The 21,277-nt window shown below is 45.0% G+C and overlaps 1 protein-coding gene across 2 annotated transcripts in view; it reads right to left on the bottom strand.

Moving 5' to 3' along the window:
• Nucleotides 1-3,660: 3,660 nt before the first annotated feature.
• PSMD1 (proteasome 26S subunit, non-ATPase 1) overlaps nucleotides 3,661-21,277 on the bottom strand; it is a 76,727-nt gene continuing 59,110 nt past the window's right edge. The window contains exons 19-25 of one of the 2 annotated variants that reach the window (XM_075761310.1): nucleotides 19,064-19,166; nucleotides 13,816-13,985; nucleotides 11,982-12,074; nucleotides 10,281-10,373; nucleotides 7,804-7,950; nucleotides 4,716-4,870; nucleotides 3,661-3,879 (exon numbers count right to left, since the gene is read on the bottom strand). In XM_075761310.1, the coding sequence (XP_075617425.1) occupies nucleotides 4,724-4,870; nucleotides 7,804-7,950; nucleotides 10,281-10,373; nucleotides 11,982-12,074; nucleotides 13,816-13,985; nucleotides 19,064-19,166 (753 nt within the window). In that variant the 3' untranslated portion in view covers nucleotides 3,661-3,879; nucleotides 4,716-4,723. Of the gene's footprint in view, nucleotides 3,880-4,715; nucleotides 4,871-6,512; nucleotides 6,610-7,711; nucleotides 7,951-10,280; nucleotides 10,374-11,981; nucleotides 12,075-13,815; nucleotides 13,986-19,063; nucleotides 19,167-21,277 lie in introns of those variants that run through there. The other variant, XM_075761309.1, reaches the window with a different exon arrangement.

The raw sequence follows: 21,277 nt of genomic DNA, 5'->3' as shown, positions 1-21,277 counted from the left end.
TTTGAAGTGATATATTTCTCTCCAGGGTTAAGGGGGATGAGGCCCATTCGTCAGGAGGGACAGAAGCGTGCTTCCTGCCACCTCGGCCTCTCCCTCTGGCAAACCCAGGAGCATTAGGTCCAATTAGCCCCTGGCAAACACCCCAGGGGTGGGTCCCTTCGCAGCATCCCCAGACAGGCCCAGGAGAGCAGCACTTCCTAAGAAATAAGTGCTAATGAGTCACTGTGGCTAAATGACATTATTTAAAGCAGCAGCGAAGGTTTCCAGGCTCCCACTGTGCCTTCTCCAAACTGGAGATCAGAAAGCCAGCGATGGTCTCAGCCCCCCAAGCACAGCACTGAGACGGTCCCGCAGTGACCAGCCCCATCTGTCCCCAGGGAAAGTGGTCAAGCCCCTTAGCGTGGGGACAGGATCCAGACCAGAAGGCTTTACCCCAGTGCTTGCATTGATTTTCAGTCCTTCCCTTGCCAGGAACCATCTCACAGGGATCCACAAACCCCGGGAGAGCCTGGTCCAGGGGCAGCGAGGTCTTGGCACCCACCACAAGAAGTCGTAGGGCCTGGGGAGGTGGTGGAAGGGGCCAACACCCCCCTGAGCACCAAGTGCTCTAGCCACCGTTCCAGAGCCTTCCTGGAAGTTTTCTAGTGCCTTTCTAGAAGATTTCTAGAGTTTTTCTGGGCCTCAGGTAGCAGCCTAATTAGTAAACTGAAGAAATATGTAGGGGGTTAGAAAAAAAGTCCCATGTATGAGAACATTCTATAGTCAGGACACATCATTTTATTCCACAAACACTCATAAACTCGCCATGGGAGGAACTTGTCCTTGTGCTGCCTGGAGTCTTATAAGCAGTGTCCCCTGAGCAAAACCAGCCAAGCTAGACAGACAGGACCAGCGTCCTCCCAGCTGTGGTGCGGGTGGAAGAGGTTTATTCTTTATGAACTTACAGAGCCAAGCACATGTACCTGAGAGGCTGCCCACCGTGCGAGTAGCTGGGAAGGGCCTAGGCACCCATGGTGGAGCAGGCTCTGACTGCAGACAGCTCAGCTGGGACACCGGGAAGCCCCCAAAGGGAAACCCCATCTATGGATACCAAATGAACGAGCAACCAACAAGCTGTTCATTGCATGCACGGCCTTCTCTCCAGAGAGGTGCAAACAGGCTGAAACCCCTAGAAGCCCCTTACCATCCATACTTCTTCCAAGAGAGGAGCCACTTCTCAATCATCAGCCCTCCGGCACAAGGTTGATTTGCACTTGCTAGAAAAGACTCATGTTTGCTCTGCCCAGAGCAGCAGTGTGTCTTCCCTTGAGCACCATCCCACTGAGCTGCCCCTTCCCGCTCCCCCCTCAGCTCCACCAACTCAGATTTGTGGTGTGGCCATCACTTCTCCTCCTTCACGCTGCTAATCCCTTTGCTTCACCCTTTAACCAGCAGCCACCTCTGTTGATGCTGCTCCAGCTCTTCTTCCCCCTCCCCTGGACTCCTGTCTGAGCAGGAAAACATGGAAGAGCTGTGGGGGAAAGCAGACAGTGGATGCTTTTCTGCGTGCATTCTCAATCCTAAACGCTGATCCCACATGCATTTACACAGTGGAGACAGCACAGCAAGCAGCAGAGCCAGGGAAGAGAGGATGGGCCAACTCCCAGACGTCCTTCCTGGTGTGCCTGGCACACATGGCCTTTTTCTTCCACAGCCACCAAAAGCGCCTCTAAAAATCTGAATGCCTGAGCATAACCTTACCACGTGGCACCAGAGTAGCAGCTCAGAAATCAGGTTGGGGCTATCTGAGGTTCTTACATTTGCTTGTGCCAAGGGAGCTCCAGGAAACATCGCTGCCAGAGGCAGGAGTGGTCTTACAGGCACAAGAAAATCTTTTAGCAGAAGACTCCGATCTCCCGGATGGTGCCCCAGGCAGTACACGGCTCAGTGGGAACTGCTCTGTGCGTACAGATTTAAACAGCCACACCAAGAACCAAACCTGCGGCAAGTGCCAAGAATATACTGGCTACCCTGAAATGTCTGTTATAGTATGAAAGGTTTGCCAAAAAGTCCTGTGAATAGAAACAGACTGTTTGCAGCTCGGCCAAGGCATCAATACAGGATTTCAGGTCCTTCAGAGCCAGCTATTCCCAGCATTCCTACTCAGACTCTAGAATTTCCCAGCGGTGTCTGGCTGTCTAGCAGGTTGCTGAATGACCGGAGAAGATTTTTTTTTTCCCTCCCATTGTGCTGCCCTCTACACAGTATTTTCTAAGATGACACAAGGCATTACTTACAAATTACCTGAAAAACACCACAGCCCACACTGGTTGGCATCAGCAGAACATGCAGGAGGAAGGGATACAGGTTCCCAAAGGGAATTCAAAGGAAGAAGCACTAGAGAGACTCACATAATGTACGTTTGTCCAGCTTCTGTTTCTCACACCACAATACCGGGTCTTACTTTGAATGACCATGGGATTGGAGCAATGATTCCCTCTTTGTTTCCAATTTTTCTGACAGTAACGTTGTCTGTAGCCATTTCAGGTTCATTCTCTGCTCTGCTCAATGGGAGAACATATCTGGGTCACACTGAGAACAAGCAGTTCTGACCAGCACCCTTACAGAGGCAGCATTTCAACTTCAGGGACTTCTGACTGAAGCCTAGGACTCAAAATTGGCTTTCAGTCTCATACCTCTGCTCTGTACTGCTTAAGCTCTGCAGAGGACAAAGGCAGACTATTCTATTGCTATAGTAACATTCACCAAAATAAACCATCTGCTGGAAAAGCTCCCAAGCCCTGCATGCAAGATTTGTCTTCCATTACTACCGACGCACGTGAGCTTGTGGTATGTTCACATGGAGCAAAATATCCCCCGCATACATAGAATAAAAACCTCATTCTGTTTAAGCGCCATTTCAAATGAAGGAGCTTCCCCCAACATTTGGCTTACAGCTGACCAGGGCCGCAGTCTCTGGCTCACCGGTGACGCACCCCTTGAAGCGTTACAGCCCAATAGGTGAAGGGGCGGCTGGGCCGACAGCAATCGGTCAAGCTGCATTCTTTCCTTCCGACTGCTGGTCATTCCATACCCCTGACTGTAATTCCCCCCTCAGCTAACAATGCACATCAGTGTAACAACTCGCATGGCTTGTTCACCTCATCTAGGCCTGTCATGTATTTCTAGCTGCCTGCTCACATCAGCTATTATGCTCATATTTGGTGAAAGCAGTGAAAGCACACAGAAAAACAAAAAGGATTCTGTGAAACAGAGAAACACACCCCATTTCCCCATCACCAACACCCAGAGCCCTTCTGTCAGCCCCACGCTGTCACACGAACACCAGGAAGAGCAAGGGGGAAGATCAGTGCAAAGTCAGTATCACAGAGGTAATCTGGAAGCAGATCTCATCTGGGCAGCTGCTGGCAAGGAAAGACCTGCCCTCTCTCTGGCATCAGTGCTACAGCTGGGCCCGACTGGAGTTTGTGACCTTGCTCAGCCTAAATGAACACCAGAGAAAGCAGAGATGTGCACAGATCCCAACGACTCTACAGAGGAGCAGAGTCAGGAAAGCTTTGCTGGAGGAAGATGCATGACTTGGGTCTAGTTTTTAATGTTTGGGGTGTGCGGAAAAGAAGGTTGTTAGGCTTTCTTTTTTTGTTTTTTAAAAGCAGCAAGTTTTCTGTCAAGAGTTTTTAATATATTTATTTGAAAACAAGGTTTTGTGAAAGAGTACACTAAATAGCATATATCTGTTCTTCAGCCATAAAACACGGACTATCAGCTTTAGCTCAGCACAGATTGGGCTGCATGCACTGAACAGCAGATCTCAATAGGAAGGTCTTCATGTCTGTCTTTCTGATATCAAGCATAGTGTCTTCTTTAGAGGACATGATCCTGGAGGAAGGAGAGAGAAACCAGAACAGCAAACATATTTAACTAAGGCTTCTTGCGGTTGGCCCCACACACTCACCCGAGCCTGCCACTGACGCAACATTTACAGTTTTTAGCAAGGAGTTTGTTTTCCTGCCCATCCACCAATTCAAGTGCATAATTGTTGCTCTTGGGAGCACTGGGACATGCCAGCCCATATTTGGAAATAAAGCAACTGGGTTCCTGCCTCTCAGTGAGAAACTTACACATCAGTTCAGGCATTTTAACCAAGGAACCTGAGAACCACACCATTCATTGCCTGGAACAGATCTACAAGTATTATTATGTTGAGCTCAGAAATCACCGCACAGCCCAGACTGGAGTGTCTTTAAATTCTGCTAAGAACTGCTGGGAAGACAAGGCAAGCCCAGAAAGCAGAGTAGTTCTCCTTCAACCAATCCTGCCACACTGAGGTCAAGTAGACAACAGCTTTGTTACATAAACCACTCGCCCCTCTGGGACCATCTTTCATGAGCTGATTACTCCCAGCTCAGCTGTTGCCTGTGACCCCATGCACCGCTCTAACTCTGCCCAACGAGGCTCTACTTAAAAGTAGCTAAGCCTGCAAGATTAAAGACCAGATCCAGTACGACTGGGTCAGGGCTGATCTGGAAGAGTGGATGTCTCTTTTATTGCTGTCAAACTCTTCAAATCGGGACAGAGCATGTTTATGAATCTGGCGCAGAAGCCATCGAAGAGCTAAAACAAGAGTGCTGGGTGCTGGTAACTGCTTCAATTGATCCAAAGAGGCTTTTCATTTTTTGGGATTAATAAAGGTGACTCTGCACACTACACTGTACCTCAGGTCTTAATCATCAATGTACTCAAAGGGCTCTGGTGGTTCGGGTTCCTGCTCCTCTTCCTCAATCTTCGGACCGTGAGCTGCCACAGGTTCAACCAGCTCCTCCATATCCTCACTGGTGTCCTTCAGGATGATGATGCCTCCGATGGAAAGCTGCAAGATAAGTGCGGTGACCTTTAGAGCTGCTCACCTCTGCCTCGTGGTGCAGTGTTTGTGGCCACAGTGTCTCGTGTGGCTTAGGATAAACACCTCAGCAGGAGTGAGCTTCAGCAAGCAAAGTGTCTGACGCCCACCCGGATCCCTGCCTGATAAGGGGATGGAACAGACAGAGCCTATCCAGGCTACCTTTGTACGTCCACTGTCTAAGTCTCAGTTCGATAGGAAAATGACATCTGGATTCACAGCTTTACCCCAGCCCCAGTCTGGGGCTTTCCATGTGAAAACTAATTGAATTGCTTTATAAGGCTCATCTTTTCAGGGCAACAAAGCTTAGTGAAGCCTCTTTGTGTAGCCACCTCCCAGGAGGCTATCTGAAACAGAGACTAATCTGATCACCAGCTTCCACCGACTGAGGAATCCTATTAGCAGAACTGTGTAAAACAAAGGGGAATTAATTACAAAGATCACAACCAAACATCCTGGCAGGCTCGAGCAAATTGGTGTGTCTCTGGGACTGAAACACAAGGTGCAAAGAGGCAGTGCTATGTCACGCCTGGCTGGGATCAGAGCTTTGACCACAGCTGGATTCCAGGCTATAAACAGCATTTCAAAGAAGCCTTTTACTCTGGCATTCCCCAAAGCAGAGCAAAGCTCCAGGACAGGTCTGTTTCGAAAGCCTCCTTGGTTACACACCCCGATCCCAGAAAAAAACCTGCACTGTTCTGTTCCCTTCAAACCCCATTTATGAGGGGGTAAGGTAAGAAACTGTACTCCCCTCATCAAGGCTTTCACTTCTTTTGAAACTGTAGCGAACAGCTACATATGTCTGCATTTCAGCTGCACGAGAGGACACTTACTGGACCACATAGCAGATCTTCCCAATCCAAACACCAGTTGGGTCACCTCCTCTCTTTCAAGGGTAGAAACTGAAAAATCCTTCCACAGCTATGGAGACGTTTCAAAAGGGGACGATGCACAGAGAATTCCAATGTGCTGATGGAATTCCAGGAAATCCATTTATTAAAAACATGACTATTTTCCTGGAAAAAATATTACTACTTCTGAACACCGTTTTCCCATGTATAATTTTGCAAAAGGGGGAAGTCTAGGGTGTTATTTCTTGGACAAAAATAAAGACCAGAAGAATTTGACTCAGGAGATTCAGAGGTCAGGAGCAAGCTTATTAGCTTTGCAATATATTTGAGCATCTCACAAAAGGTAGTTACCCCTTGGTAATGCTAAAGGTCTTTTTCATTCTCCATCTGACAATAACATGCTACCTCTTCTCTATGTTAACAGGAGATGAAAGCACTTTTCTTACGTCAGATGTAACTGAATAAAAAAAAAATCTGCTTAATGAAAAAAAGTGCACCATTTAGGTATAAACCCCATTGCAGAATAATAAAGCCCCAGCACAAGTCCTAATGTATTTCACTGCTTTGACAATGAGCCTGTACAACTTCTCAGCCCATTGTAAAAATCATAGCTCAGCCTTTATATGCCCAGCAGTGTCATTAACACAAAGAGTATGTCTGATTGATATCCAGGTTACAGCATTTGACGTATGTAGAAGAAGAAAAATAAAGCAGTGTTAGCATGGTGAAAAGGTTTGCAGCATCTCTGGCTTTCTCTCAACTAGAACTGCATGTGATCATTTGGAGAGAGGGACATTAAAAAGCAAATATGACAACAGTGAAGTTGCACACCTCAAACACATTATGGTGGTGCACCAGCTGTGGGTGTGTGTTGGTTTTGCGTGGCAAGGTTTTGATAGCGGGGGGGGGGGGGGGGGGCTACAGGGGTGGCTTCTGTGAGAAGCTGCTAGAAGCTTCCCCTGTGTCTGACAGAGCCAATGCCAGCCGGCTCCAAGACGGACCCGCCGCTGGCCTAGGCCAAGCCAATCAGCGCCTCTGTGATAACATATTTAAGAAAGACAAAAACAGTTAGAGAGCGCTTTTGCAGCCAGAGAGAGGAGTGAGAAGATGTAAGAACATCTGCAGACACCAAGGTCAGTGCAGAAGGAGGGGGAGGAGGTGCTCCAGGCGCCGGAGCAAGATTCCCCTGCAGCCCGTGGTGAAGACCATGGTGAAGCAGGCTGTCCCCCTGCAGCCCATGGAGGGAGGATGAGGGGGTGTAGAGATTCCACCTGCAGCCCGTGGAGGACCCCACGCCGGAGCAGGTGGAGGCACCTGAAGGAGGCTGTGGCCCCGTGGGAAGCCCGCGCTGGAGCAAGCTCCTGGCAGGACCTGTGGATCCGTGGAGAGAGGAGCCCACGCCAGAGCAGGTTTGCTGACAGGACTTGTGACCCCGTGGGGGACCCACGCTGGAGCAGTTTGCTCCTGAAGGTCTGCACCCCGTGGAGGAGACTCACGTTGGAGAAGGCCGTGAAGGACTGTCTCCCGTGAGAGGGACCCCACGCTGGAGCGGGGGAACAATGAGTCCTCCCCCTGAGGATGAAGAAGCAGCAGAAACACCGTGTGATGAACTGACCGTAACCCCCACTCCCCGTCCCCCTGTGCCGCTGGGGGGGGCGGAGGTTGAAGCCGGGAGTGAAGTTGAGCCCGGGAAGATGGGAGGGGTGGGGGGAGGTGTTTTTAAGATTTGGTTTTATTTCTCATTCCTCTACTCTGTTTTGCTTAGTAATAAATAAGATGAATTCCCTCTCTAAGTTCGGTCTGTTTTGCTCGTGATGATAATTAGAGAATGATCTCTCCCTGTCCTTATCTCGACCCGTAAGTTTTTTTTTCATTGTACCTTTTCTCCCCTGTCTAATGAAAGAGGGGAGTGATAGAGCAGCTCTGGTGGGCACCTGGCCCTCAGCCAGGGTCAACCCACGACAGGGTGGCACTCTCATGTGCACACAGAGCTTCTGGGCCCAGCACTGGGAACACTCTGTCAAGCGCACAGCCCAGGGAGGTGATACTTACTGGTTTGAAAGGCTGGTATCGGCAGCTCTCTGTCATAGTGAGAACTTTGAGCTGAGCAGGCATGACTCTGGCTGGGTTGTCCAGAAGCTGGAAGTTGGGTTCAGGCTCTTTTTTCTTTTCTTTTTCATCCTTCTTTTCAGTCTCATCCTGTGGAAGGGGAGGAGAACATCAACATGATTTTAACGGTAGTCTCTCTTTCACAGTTCAGGAGAGTAAGGTACAACTTGCTACTCTTAATACAGGCAGCAATTCCAGAGCATGGTGAGAAGCCATCCCCCTACTCCGGAACAATAACACGTATCTATCAGCTGGCACAGGCAATGCCAGCGTGGATCTAAGTGCTCTCATCATGGCAATGCCCGCTCTCAACTGCAGGTGAAAAAAAGTTCAGTAAGAGGTGGCAGTGAACAGTTTACCTCTGGCTTCCCTTTCTAATACTTCCTCTGTAAACTCACTACTTTGTGTTCACAACTGATGATTTTTTATCATTAATAAGCACATGAAAATTGCCAAAAGCTGCCCTTGTATTTTCATAGCTATACAGTCATCACTGACAGCAGCTCAACCAAAATGACTCAACCCCAGTGACTCCCTAGGGAATTGCAGTTAAACCCTCCTTTACCAATGATTCAGCAGCTGGAGGCAAAAGCTCAGAAGGAAAAAAAATACAGCATCCTTTGCATACTTAAGAACATGGATCATGTTTTCCCTCTTGCTTGGGAACATCTGAGTTGCAAACAAAAAAGACTGCAGAAAAAGATGGAAACAACCAATAGGAAATGATCACCAACTGCACGGCACATCCTGTAACAGCAGACAAGACCTTCTCTGGCACAGTGACTGCTTGCCGCTGTGCAGGTCTCTTGGAAGCTATAGATTACCAGTCATATAAGTGACATAAAACAACAACAGGAAAGCAATTATACCTCTAAAACATTGGGACAATGGCAAAACACTCGACTCAAAACACAGCAGGTGGCAGTAAGCTCCCTTTTTCCCATCCTTGTTTTTCTGCTCAATACAGCCAAGAAAACTTTTCCGACATCTGGAGCGTACACACACACAGACATGACGCGTGAATCCCTTCTAATATATTGCTTCCTCTCAACATCTGTATTTAAGTGTAAGTTGTAGCAATTTTAAAGAAACTGCATCTGTTCAGCACATTTTGCTTAGTATGTAGTGCTGTAAGAGTAATTCAAAGAAAAGACAATGTTTGATGACAAGGAAACATTGATAAAAGAGCAAAAAGACCAACCCAGATATTCTACCTTGCACACATGAAATGATTCATTTTCTGAGCCAACTGCATAAAGGTTTTGCGCCTACAACATGGCTGCATTTAAGCAGGTCTAGGAAGGTTATTTTACACATACACTTTTGATCCTACGCCACACTCCCTTCACATACCATTTGTGCATTTCTTTTTAAAATTAGAGGCAAAAAAATTCTGTGACCATGTTGCTTTTCTCACACAGATGTTAAAGGGGAATCAGAAAGGTTTCTACTGAGCTTGTGAGCATAACTAATTTTCAGCTTACAGTTGTTCTTGACATATTTGCATCTGTTAGCAGAGCACAAAAGGAAGGGTTCTTTGTCAGGGCACAGCAAGAATTTCAGCTGCCAAATGTTTTCCAAATTACAGCAACCACCACGAATTCATTATCCAGCCATTTCTCTATCCCTCAGCTTGCTCCAGGATGACACATTATTCACAGATGACGATGACAAGTTTGTGTTAGGTCTATGAGCTGAAAGGAATCATCAGAGGACCAAAGCAATCACCGTAACTACCAAGCAGTGTATAAATCCTGTGCTCAAAGCTCAACTGGTCCTGAGGTGGGTGTGAATAAACATTTGGCATTTTGATAGATAGGCAAAGCACATAAGAAATTGCTGCCAAAAAGGTGAACATTTCGGCATGGGGGGTTAAGCACGCGCGAAACCAGAAAGTTTAAACTCTTCAGTGCTCATAACTGAATTAGATACCATCGCGCAACTGCTACAACACTGAGTTCTTTTTAAAACATCAGAGGTACCAAGGACATGAAATTATTAAGACTTTTTTCCACACTAATAAAAGTACATGGATAAGAGATAAAACTCTCTTGGTCTAGAAAGAGCAGGCAATGAAATAAATGCACAAAAGGTTCATGCAGTTAAAGGCACATCAATTTGTCAAAACAAGCTTCTGCCTTTAAGGAAGTCAGCTACTTAACAATATTGAGGTAGATTTATTTCTCAGAAATAGTGGATTCATAAATAATACTGCCTCTTGCCTTTAACAGCACGCACACCCACACAGAGTAAAAATGCTAACCAGTGTGTGCAGTACACCGAAACGTGGGTCACTGCTTTGCTCAGAACTAACACCGGTGGCAGGGGGGACAGCTTTAAGTGGGTGCCAGGTTTCATGACACACCTTCCACATTTATAAGGGGGGGAAGAAGACATTTAAGTTCAATGTTTGCACCCACCACTTCCATCTTCTCTTCTTCTTTCTTCTCTTTCTCCTTCTCCTTTTCCTTCTTCTTGGCTTTTGCAGTGATGGACAGCACAGCAGTGGAAACCTGGAGATGTCAACAGAGGAGGCATTCAGCATGACTGCAACGCTGTATGCTGTGCTTCAGCTCCCCAGGCAGGGGAACAAAGGAAAATCAGTGTTAGGTCAGTTCTCAGTGCAGGTGTCAATAAGATCAATTCCACTTCCTACTCACTGCTCTGTTTAACAGACAAATACACCACCGCCAAAGCAAATAAATGGCACAGATGGGACAAAAAAAATGCCATGAATGTAGACTGGGTCCAGCCACATATGCAGGAGAGCAAACTTCCTAATTTAGAGATTAATCATTACTGTCTGGGTCTTCATATGAGAGATTTGTTTATTTATTTTTAACAGAGCTACAAATGGAATTCTTGTTACAGGAAAACCCATTCCCAGAGTCTCCAAGGTGAAGAAACATGTATATAGATACTCTTCAGAATGATCTAAAGCTGTTCCACTGTCCTAATCAGACAGCTGCACTTCTCATTGATCTAAAGAAGTGGATATACAAATGCCCTATGGAGGAGCCTTCAGGAGACTTTGGCACTCCCAAGCCAGAAAGTACCCAGAGCAACGCACGAATACTGGAATTCAGCACGTCTCCCTTCTGGTAAGCTCACCTCTCTATCCACAGTAGCTGTCTCTAAGGCAGTAACTTGCTCAGAGGGGCAGGGAGCAACTGCACGTGTCACGTTGCTGGTGAGGCTTTCTAGGCTAAATGGGGGCTCTCTTGGAACATTTTAATTTTGGCCAGGGAAGTTTAAAAGATAAAGGATTTGTCCAATTCCCATCCTATTCCAAAAGCAAGAAAGCAGCTATGAGCAGTGAGCTTTGCCTTTCATCAGAGTTCATTTCTGGGTTCCTTGGTGGCTCAGAAATCTCTCCTGCCCAGCATTCAATTCTGGTAAAATGTTTTACAGTTTTCACACAATGTCATTCATCAGCATGACATGCCTGAGGTCTCCACTGCTGCAATTGCTCCCTAAGGGCTGCTCTGCCTGCTGCTGTGATCTACTCAACAGCTTTTACCATCTTCCGCCAGGAGACAAATTGCTTCCACTATTGTCCCACTTGTCATCCCATAGGTCTCATCTCTTCCTTTTCAATACCTCGATATTCTCAGCTCTGCACTTTTTGCAATCTATGGGCCCGACACCTGTTATTCTAGCACAAGGGCCCGCTGTCCTGAGCCAGGTATGCTTCTGTCCTTCGACATGGGACTCTCTGAGAAGCATCTCACCTAATATTCTCAATGTTTGTACCGCAGTAGCATTTTGAAGCCCAAGTCATGAACAAGGACCCTTGTTGTGCTTGGTGCTGCACAAAGATGATACATACATACATACAAATCAGTAGGGCATGGAAATCAGTTTTATTAATCAATGCTTCTGCTTGATGACTGGAGACAAGGGAGGTTCCAGTGACTCAGTAGCACAGCAGTTGTATGCCATGATCAGCAGCAGTCCCAGGTGCAGCAGGCAAAAACAGCTCGAATTCTCTTTCAGTGACAACAGCACCTGCCAATTTTTCTTTTGCTCTTTAGATTTCCTGTTAGTGCCACCAAAGTCAACGTTTATACTAGGAGGGAATAGAGGTTAGTCTTTACAACACAGAAAGCTAGCCCAAATACCTTTTCTTTCTCCTTTTCCTTTGGTACCTCGAGAGGTGGGGGGTAGGCAAATGTGGACGGTTTACAGTTGGACTTGTACTGGACTTTTGGCATCTAAGACAAACAGTTAAAAAAATTGTTAGAGATGAAAAAAGCAGGGGGGAAAAAAATCCACAGCAGAGTAATTACTTTAGTTTAATTTTCCTTCCAGCAGAGACAAACACAGATCCTCTAAAGAATACGAGCTTCCCCTTCTCCCCCTCCGGAAGCTGAGAAACTGTTATCAGTGGCAACAGTTCAACTAGAACAATGTTATTTAATTATTCTATAATTTGACTCTGGCAAGCTCTCCTAGCCTTCTCCATACACACCACACTATTCACACCATGCTTTGTTTTCATTGCTTCGAGGCTTTTGTGGTTTTGATGTTGTTGCTGTGCCTGCTCACATTAACACAAAATTGGTTTAAGATCTACGTGAAGATCTGCTCTGTCAATGCACGCTGGGGCAAACCAAGCACTGCCTGACATTCACCTCTTGCAAAAGGACAGTACGTTTTGGGGGTGGGTTGCCAATGTCACATTCTCTTACTCTTGGCTAGTTAAGCAAGGGCAGAAAGCATCTTTTGACAGCCAATCCAAATTCTTAAACTGAATTAATTTCTGCAGTGTCTCAGCTCTCTTCCTTTATGACATATGACAGAGCAACAACAGAACAGGGACTGCTCTGAGGAAGCAAGGTGGGTGTGGTGCAGCCTATAACATACATCCAGCTCGTAGCTGGTTTTAGCATGCAAGCCAAGTTATACAACATAACCTCACCTACAGCTGTTTGGGCTCTCTGGAAACTCTAAGGGACGGGGAGAGGGAGTCAAAATGGCAGTCCAGCCAAGCAGCCAAAAAAGCGCTGAGCCTATTGCTGCTGGGGACACGCAGAGACAAGCAGCAATGCAACCCTCTGTGAAGCATTTGCAACAGAGAGAGGGGGAAAAAAAAGAAACTAGAAAAAAAGAAAAAAAAAAGGGCATTTTCATGCAAACCTCTCTCTTCAAATGGAACAAGAATTTTCAGCTCTGTGCAGATTGACTTGATGCTCAGCCCGAGGCAGGTGAAGAAGAGCAACCTACAGTCATAAGGTTTTGGGCCAGGGGCTACAATCCAGCAAGCTGGCTCAGTCCCACCAAAGAACTCTGAAAGCAGCCCAGCCCCGTGCATGCTCTGTGCATTGCAGAATAAGCCTGCGGCAATGACAGGAGGGGGCTGCACACCCCTGTGCTGCCACATTCAGAAGCTTTTGAGTGGAAGTTACTAGCTCGGTTCTTCAGCACAGGAGACCCAGCATGGTATGCAGCGTGCAGGGGCCATACCACGGCTGATCAGCTGGAAGAACGGATGCATAAGAAAAGCGCAGTACCCATGACTGCTCAGTTTAATGTTTAGTCCCCAAGGAATCCAAACAAATCCTGTTTTCCCACTGCTAGCTTTCCTAGGGGAGAATATCACATAATTTATATTTGAGGGCAGGGGGGCAACACACTTTTTAAAAAAATAACCTTGACCTGGAGTGATAATGTGGTGGTCTCTGCCCACATATACTGACTAGAGTTCCTTTCTTTGTAAGCTACTTTGAAGTCAAGGGGTTAAAGTCTGCTGTCTACATTTTTCTTGTCCCTATTCCCACCACCAGTTCTGCAATCTAAGCCTGCTTTTCAGACCTCTTCCACTTAGTGCCTTTTCTGGTACAAACAAGCTGGAGACATGCAAAGAAACCAACAAATGCATGTACACCCCTCCCAGACCACTCAAGTCTTCCAAGCAGCTATCAGTGCCTCTTCTCCTCTCTGCTCATTACATACCTTTAGATCCTTGTTAAGGCCAATGACACAGGTTGGGGTGAAAGCCAGCGACAAGAAGTGTGACAAGGGGAACCAGAACCAGAACTGGGTGAAGACCAGAACTCCAACCACAGAAGGCATGTGAGTGTGTCCTGTCCTCGACTGCAGCGAAATAGTTACGTTATGGCCCCCTATAAGGAATCACAAATGAAATAAGTTCGTTAATGTATTTCTGGGTACTCCGCAAAGACACCTGAGTAATGCAACTCTAAACCAGCTGCTGTAAAGGGGGCTACACAGCACAAGCTAGGCCACAACGCTGTCAGCTTTCTCCTCTGGAATACACCTCACTCTGTGAAAAACAGGCAGCATAACAACCAACTGCTCTATCTGCTAGATCTTACCCCAACACAATCAATGAATACAGCCCTTCCACACTCATTTTGCCAGGATAGAGAGTAAACAGAAGTACAATGGAGAAGGTGGCAGGGAGAGGGGGAGAAAAAGGCAAACCTTTGCCATTAGCAGGTTTAAAACATAGCATACAGACAGTCCACAAGACAATACTCACAAGGAAAACAGTGCATATAAAGGAGTGTATAGAGAAACTTTTCTTTCTGTGGCTGCCTCCCTGAACTGTCAGTTATTCAGAAGAAACATGCCAAGGTTTTTATCCTACGCCATCTCAGTAGAAAAAAATGTAAACAGCAGCAACTTCAGAAGTTGCTTCTAGAGGTTATCAATCTAAGCAGCAAAGAAACAAGCTCCTGCAGTCTTTGCAGCAAAATTACATCTCTGCCAGACAACCAAGTCTTAGCTTTGTTCTTATAAAGCAGAGACCAAAACAACTCTGTATGTTGATGTAGTGCAGAAACATCCAGCTAGAAACCAAATTGAAAGATTGGGCTAGCAGACAGAGCGGGAAAGTGTTAATCTGATCTTCAGTCCTCTAATGAACACAGTGAATTGAGTTGAAGAGGGCACCAGGCAAGTCCATTACCGCTGACAAGACCAAGTGCAGGGAGGTTAACTTTGTTAAAATACAAACACCCACTTGTTGCAAACTCGAGGCACTAGAGCTGAAAACCCTAAACTGGAGTAGCATTCTTCTGCCTCGTACTAACAGCCACCTTGATAGGGCCAGCAATGGAGCTGTCTGAGTTTTAAAGACAAGCAAAATTAATTTTTGCTGCCAAAACGAATGAAAGCCCTGAGTGAAGCAGTAATCTCATCTTAGGTATCTGCCAGTGTTTGTCCCAGGAGAAGCTGTGGAGGATGGAGGATTTTGATGCCCTCCTGTAGGATACTCTGCATACACACTATCTCCTTGCTTTTCCTTTTGTGGTAGCAATAGATCTCCTGCTGTTTGACCAGAGAACTCCTCCAAGCCGCCTCTGAAGAAAGGTGCTGATTCAGTCTCATTTTTTACTACTGCTAGGTCTGCTCTGCTTCTCATTATTTTCTCCTATACCAATCTCTCACCCTTAGACTTGAATTTGCCACAGCACGAAGGAGGGACTGTCTGAGGTCTTGTGGTGTCCTTAAACATGTCAAACACCGTACACTCAAATTTCTAGTCTTCTTTTCCCCATCTTTACTTGGAACTTTTCTTCACTGCATCACTGTATAAGGGCCAGGTCAGTAATCTGCAGATATTCTGGATCAAGCAGCCCAGTCACTGTTGCACAAGCAGCCTAACTAGACTTTATCAAACTTTGGGACTTTAATTTTCAGAATTTATTTTAATCTTTTGAATTATATTATCCAATCTCTGGAATTTCCTGGATGAGTAACAGATTTCATATTCAAAAGATGCTGTCATGCTACTTCTTTCTGCTGTTTTACACCCACACACAGCCCACCCTCACTCCCAGGGTTTTACAGGGAGCAGGAAAGGTGGGGAGACATGATATTGCACAACTGTGATTTATCTTCATGATTAAGTAGCAGCCCTGACAGCCTGGAAGGGAACACATTCCAGATCTTTGGCAGCTGAAAGCTGACACATAGTGCCTGGAAAAAAATAATTAAAAAAAAAACACACACAAGAAAAAATTTCAGGGCTCCTTGGGTAGTACAATAAGGTCCATCTCCCAGAATTCACACTGCCAATGTGGCACAGTTTGCTGGCATTAAAGTGGCTTTTCTAAAGGCCCTACTCTGGCAGCGTAGCCCAGGACAACACAGCAGTCATTAAAGATACTTTGTGGACCTTGGAAATTAGTTTCCAACCTTGGCCTTGGCAGCATACCGTTTTCAAACAATATCATACTGTTTCTTTCTCTATCAGCAAAAACTTATAATCTATGTAGTGAATTAAGACGACCTGAACTGTTAGCAGCAGCACAGAAAAGCCAAAATCTCACACAACGAGCCATCAAAACCCCAGCAGAGCTGATTTCAGCATGTGCCAGTGACCTGTTTCACATGGGCAATGAAATACAAGTAGCTCTAATCGAATGGACAAAAACATTAGCACAGAATAATGGCTTTTTTCCAAACTACCAGCGAGTTGGACCCAGTTTTATATGAAGAGCTCACGAACAGGGATAGGCAGGAGAAAGGCAGGACAGCAGCACCAAATTCAACACGTGGGAGAGCAAACCTTATGCAAAGTTTATTTTTTGTACTAAAGTCTTTAACATCCAAAGCATAACACATCATGCAAGATGCATATTTGGAGAGAGAGCAACAAGGAGATAGGCAACTCCTCCCTCTGTAATTTGGATGAATTTTCTTTTTCATCACTCATTACAAATGTCTCCAAACTGTGGAGAATGCAGTACGTTCACCATCAGGCTGTGAACAGCTGCTTTGGCTTCAGTCTGCACTGCCCAATGCCACGCTCTGTCCCCAACCCATTGCACCTCTGATCCCATGCAAACCTTTCCTCAGTATTGAGAAAAGGATTTTCCAGATATACTACACAGGTATTTGTGACTGCCACTCCTCCTTTTTTCTCACTGATTTAGAAATGTGGCATTAAGAACCAGAGAAGATACCTAGAGTCCAGAAGGCAAAATAGTTTCAAGCAGATAAAATGCTGACATCTAATTAGATCAGTATACGCCTTTTGTAGCTCACATTTACAAATACATACTCCAGAAAATAAAGCATATTGATTTTGCAAAGGGGAGTCATCAGTCTGGAACAAGAGAGCATATTTATACACGAAGTGGAGCATAATAAAAGTTCAGATGCTTTGGGGAGGGAAATCCTTAAATTAAGTTTAGAATGTCTACATTTGTCTTCCTTTATTAAAAAAGTAAAAATGTAGCTGCTGGGGCCTAACAATTAGACAATGACAAAATTCTTCATTTCCAGTTCAGTGCTCCCAAGGTACACTGCTCCTTCCATGAAACCACTGGTCTAACAACTGCCTCATTGTCAGAGCAAAAAACCCACCTCCAGTGCATCATTTCCCAGTCATGCACTGGAAATCTTGCACTTTTAATCAAAGCCCATCATTAGAAGAGAATTATACTTTTCTCCTTCCTCCACAAAAAAAAAAAAAAAACCCTCCAACAAAAAACCCCCAAACTCAGTTGCCCCAACTGTGGGGCAGATGACACAAAGAACCTTTTCTTCCTGGTAGTGATAATTAAATTCTATAGCTCATTGTTTCAGATAAGCACTTGTAGTTGTATGGGAGAGATAAAAAGAATGTATTCTTTTAAGAGGCTCTAATGAAAGTGGCAATAGGTTAAGAAAGGGTAGTTCACAGCCTTCCTCCTCGGCAAGAAATAAAGAGGTTAAAGTTGGCACAAATTCACATGTAGTTTATTAAAACTGGATGTTTCTGGTTTCCAAGTCATTATACAATACATGAGTGACACAGGAAGCAAATGAGGTTTTAGTTGCATTTTTATGATTTAATCTTAAAGGTCGGAATTCGAAACAGGTCTGTACTGCTGAGAGAAAAACCTCTGAGCCACCTGGGTTCTGGCTTCCCAGCAGCACAGAATGAGTATGGGAATGACCAAAATTATTCTAACAGTCTTGTGCCAAGAATATTGCTCAGTCTGAGCTCCAGGAGGGGTACCTGGGAGGCAATAAAGATAAAGAAGGTGGTTCCTGTTGCTTTCTTTGAGTAGCCTTAGTCACAGAGCACAGAGCAGCCTGACTGCCACATGCCCGCCGAGAAGAGGGTTTTTTAAGCATGCTTCCATGCAGATAGGTGCAGGCAGCCCTAAGTTTTTTTCCCCCCACCACATGGCTTGAAGATGTAGTAATTTCATACAGACATTGTGTAACCACAGTGCTGTGCTTAAGCCATGCCACAGAGACAAATATATGAGACTCCTGTGCTTATGTGACTTCAGGGCTGACCTTGATCTCCAAGTACAGGGAAAACCAACTTGTTTCTACCTACCCCAGGGAATAAGGAGGTGCACAGCAAGGAAAGGCCACAGCATGAGAGACCAGATGGGAGAAACTGTGTTTGGAAACTTTGAAAGGGGGTGCTATTGACACATACAGCACTGTTCAAGTCTTATCTCCAGCAGAAGGAAAAATTCAATACAAAATATTGTCTGTCCTCTTTGCTTACAGAAGCCTTCCTTAATAGGCGCTGCAATTCAGCCCTTGTGAAATGCTAATGCCTTTAGAGAATCCAATCCCTGGCTCAATATTTAGTCATTAACACTCATGAAATGATGTTTCCTCTGCTAGAAAAAGGTGGTAGTCTGTGAAACTAACTGGGTCTTCTGAAGTAACGCTGATGCAGTTAACTACGCTTCCCTCTTTGTGCAATACCTCTCTTAATAATCAGGAAAGAGGCAAACCCCAGTTATTAAAAATATTTTTTTTTATATATTTTAAACTGGTTATGTCAAGTTTTAACAGAAAAAGAAAAATATGAGGACTGGATATCACAAGGTTTCCATATTTCTGGAGCAGGTGCTTGCTAGAAGAATAAAGAAGCAACCTATCATGTGAAGAAACCCATCATGCTATAAATCAACATTCAGGGTGACAAAACAGACTTAGAGCAAAAAGATCATATTTGTTCAGACTTCTGGACATGAATTCTGCCCCAATCACTGGGTTGAGTCTCTCTTAACGGAAGCATGTTGATACAAGCTGAAACTACAAAACAGGGTTAATTTCTTTAATTAGATAAAATGACTTGAAATCTGAAATTTCTTGCTTCTATTACATGACAGGCATAAAGCCAGCAACTCACCTCCCAAATGAAATTTGCTATTACAGCTATTGTAATGAAACAAGTTTAAGAAATTTTGCCTGCTTTAAATGTTTGGGGAATTACCTGCATCCAAAATGCCTTGTGCCAGGATTGCTCCAAACTTTGCCATAACATCATCATGCTTATCATTGATCACTTTGGAATAGAGCTGTCTGAACTGGCTGACCTGGATAAAAAAAAAAAAAGAAAAAAAGAAAAAAGAAAAAAAAAAAGATTATAAAACTGACCACATGAGTCAAATATTCTGTCTTTAATGGAAGCATCTGGGATTTCTTCATCCTAGAATGACATTTGTCTTTTCAATGGCTGTAGTCACTGCTGTTACAAGTCATCCCACCAATAATTAATTGCAGAGGTTTTCCCCACTTGAAGATACCCATATAGTGATTTTACAAGTGTCAGGATGGACACGCGTTTCCAAACCATATTTTGTAGGCCTTGCAGGAATAGCCTGAGATCTCTGGAGAGTCACTGGAATAAAATACCAGCTGATGAGTTTGTAGCAAGAACTACTATATGTTCTTGGGTGCGTGACACTGCACTTGATTAAATTTCCTCCAGTGCCTACTGCTGAAAACCTCAAAGCTGTTCTGTTTTTCCTGTACGATATTTCCGCTGTATTGATAATGCCCCTATGGTGTGTCATCAGCAAATTCTGCTACTGCACTCCTACCTTTCAAGTGAAAATCATTAATGAATACATTTAATAAAGTAACAGTTTATGCCATGGTACGTTTACCGCATGATCTTAAGCATACCTTAGTAAGGAAAATTGCTAAACCTTTGCTTATATTATCATCATCGCTTCAAACAGCTTCATTTTTCACTGGTTCACTAAGTGTTGGAGACAGAACAGTATCACATCCAGCAATATCTAAACCTTTATCACAAATCAAAACTTATGTCTTCTAATATATACAGTGGAGCAACAATACAGCTCAAGTAATTTTCACAGCTGAAAAAGCAGACCAGGAAATCCCAATCTGTCACCCAGTCAAAACCTGGGAAGCTGCATCCCATCCACAGCATGTCTGGAAGAATCTTTTATACCTCTTCCCTAAATTAATTTTAATCCAGATATCCATGTGACATTTTGTTTTCGTTTTTTCTGTTTTCATACTAAGCCTTCACTTGACATGCTCAAAAGAAAAGGAGGTCTTCTCAAAAAGGGTCCTTCCAAGATGTCTTGAACAAGCTTCTACCCACTACTGGTCCACTTTGTTGCCGGTATTCCAAGTCCTCTTCCTACACCTGTAGCCACAGATGAGAGGACAAATTTCTAGCTCAAGGCAGGAAGGCCAGACACAGCCACCAGAGACACAGCACAGTTCCTAGGATCGCAAACACAGAGTTTCCAAGTATAGAACCCTAATACCAGATGACCTCTTAGTCACTTTTCACATCCAAAGAGCATGTGCTTCTCTAGGGACACCAGTTACACTTAATCAGTGACAAGCGTCTGAAGAAAGGTCCTACCTTTCAGCTGTGAAACACACTTAGTGTCTGCTGTAGGCAGAGGCCAAGCTTCAACAGCACCACTAGGAATGTACTCTTGCACAGCCTCTGAACTCCCAGCAACTGATTGTACCAGTGAAGGAAGCTTGAACACTGGCTATGACACTCTGGAAGTCCTTCTGGCTCATAACAGCACCCAGCCAACAGCCAGGACTCCATCCACGCAGAGTGCCACAAGCTCCAGAGCTGTGCTAAGGGTGGGCAGCACCAAGCGGCAGGAGCAGCCTTAAGGCATCACTCCTAACACACGTGGCCTGTCTCGGGGTGCACTGGGGAATCTCAAAGCGCTTACAGAAAGAGTTTTTGCACCCGTGAAAAAAAAAAACCACCAACAACCAGTCATACAACTGAGTCAGTGACATGAGAACTGTGCTGGCAATAACATTTTGTTAAACTGGGGTTCATCAAGGTAAAAAAAAAAAATCAAAACAAAACAAAGAGATGACTGAGAGGATAAATCAAACTGCAGGGGTTTCTCAAAGCACAAGATCAGATTCCCCAATAAAAGCACATCAGAGCCATGAGGTAATCCTGTAGCCAAGGCAATGCTAGCAATAAATTTCACCACACTTCACGTGTGAATTTCTGACCAGAGGCAGTAAGAAGTTGAGACACTACCGTTGAAAGATAACATCCAATGTCTGTTTTGGAAAGAAGACAGAGGTTGCCTCTCCAACCCACAAGCATTATACCTAAGAGCTGCAATGCTGCTTGGCAGCCCTACACACCTAGTGAACACTTCAGGTCAAGACCTCATGTTTG

Source organism: Balearica regulorum, chromosome 9, assembly GCF_011004875.1.
Source record: "Balearica regulorum gibbericeps isolate bBalReg1 chromosome 9, bBalReg1.pri, whole genome shotgun sequence".
NCBI classification, from domain to species: domain Eukaryota; kingdom Metazoa; phylum Chordata; class Aves; order Gruiformes; family Gruidae; genus Balearica; species Balearica regulorum.
The sequence above is the reverse complement of the archived record's forward strand: the minus strand, read 5'-3'. Positions and strand labels throughout refer to the sequence as shown.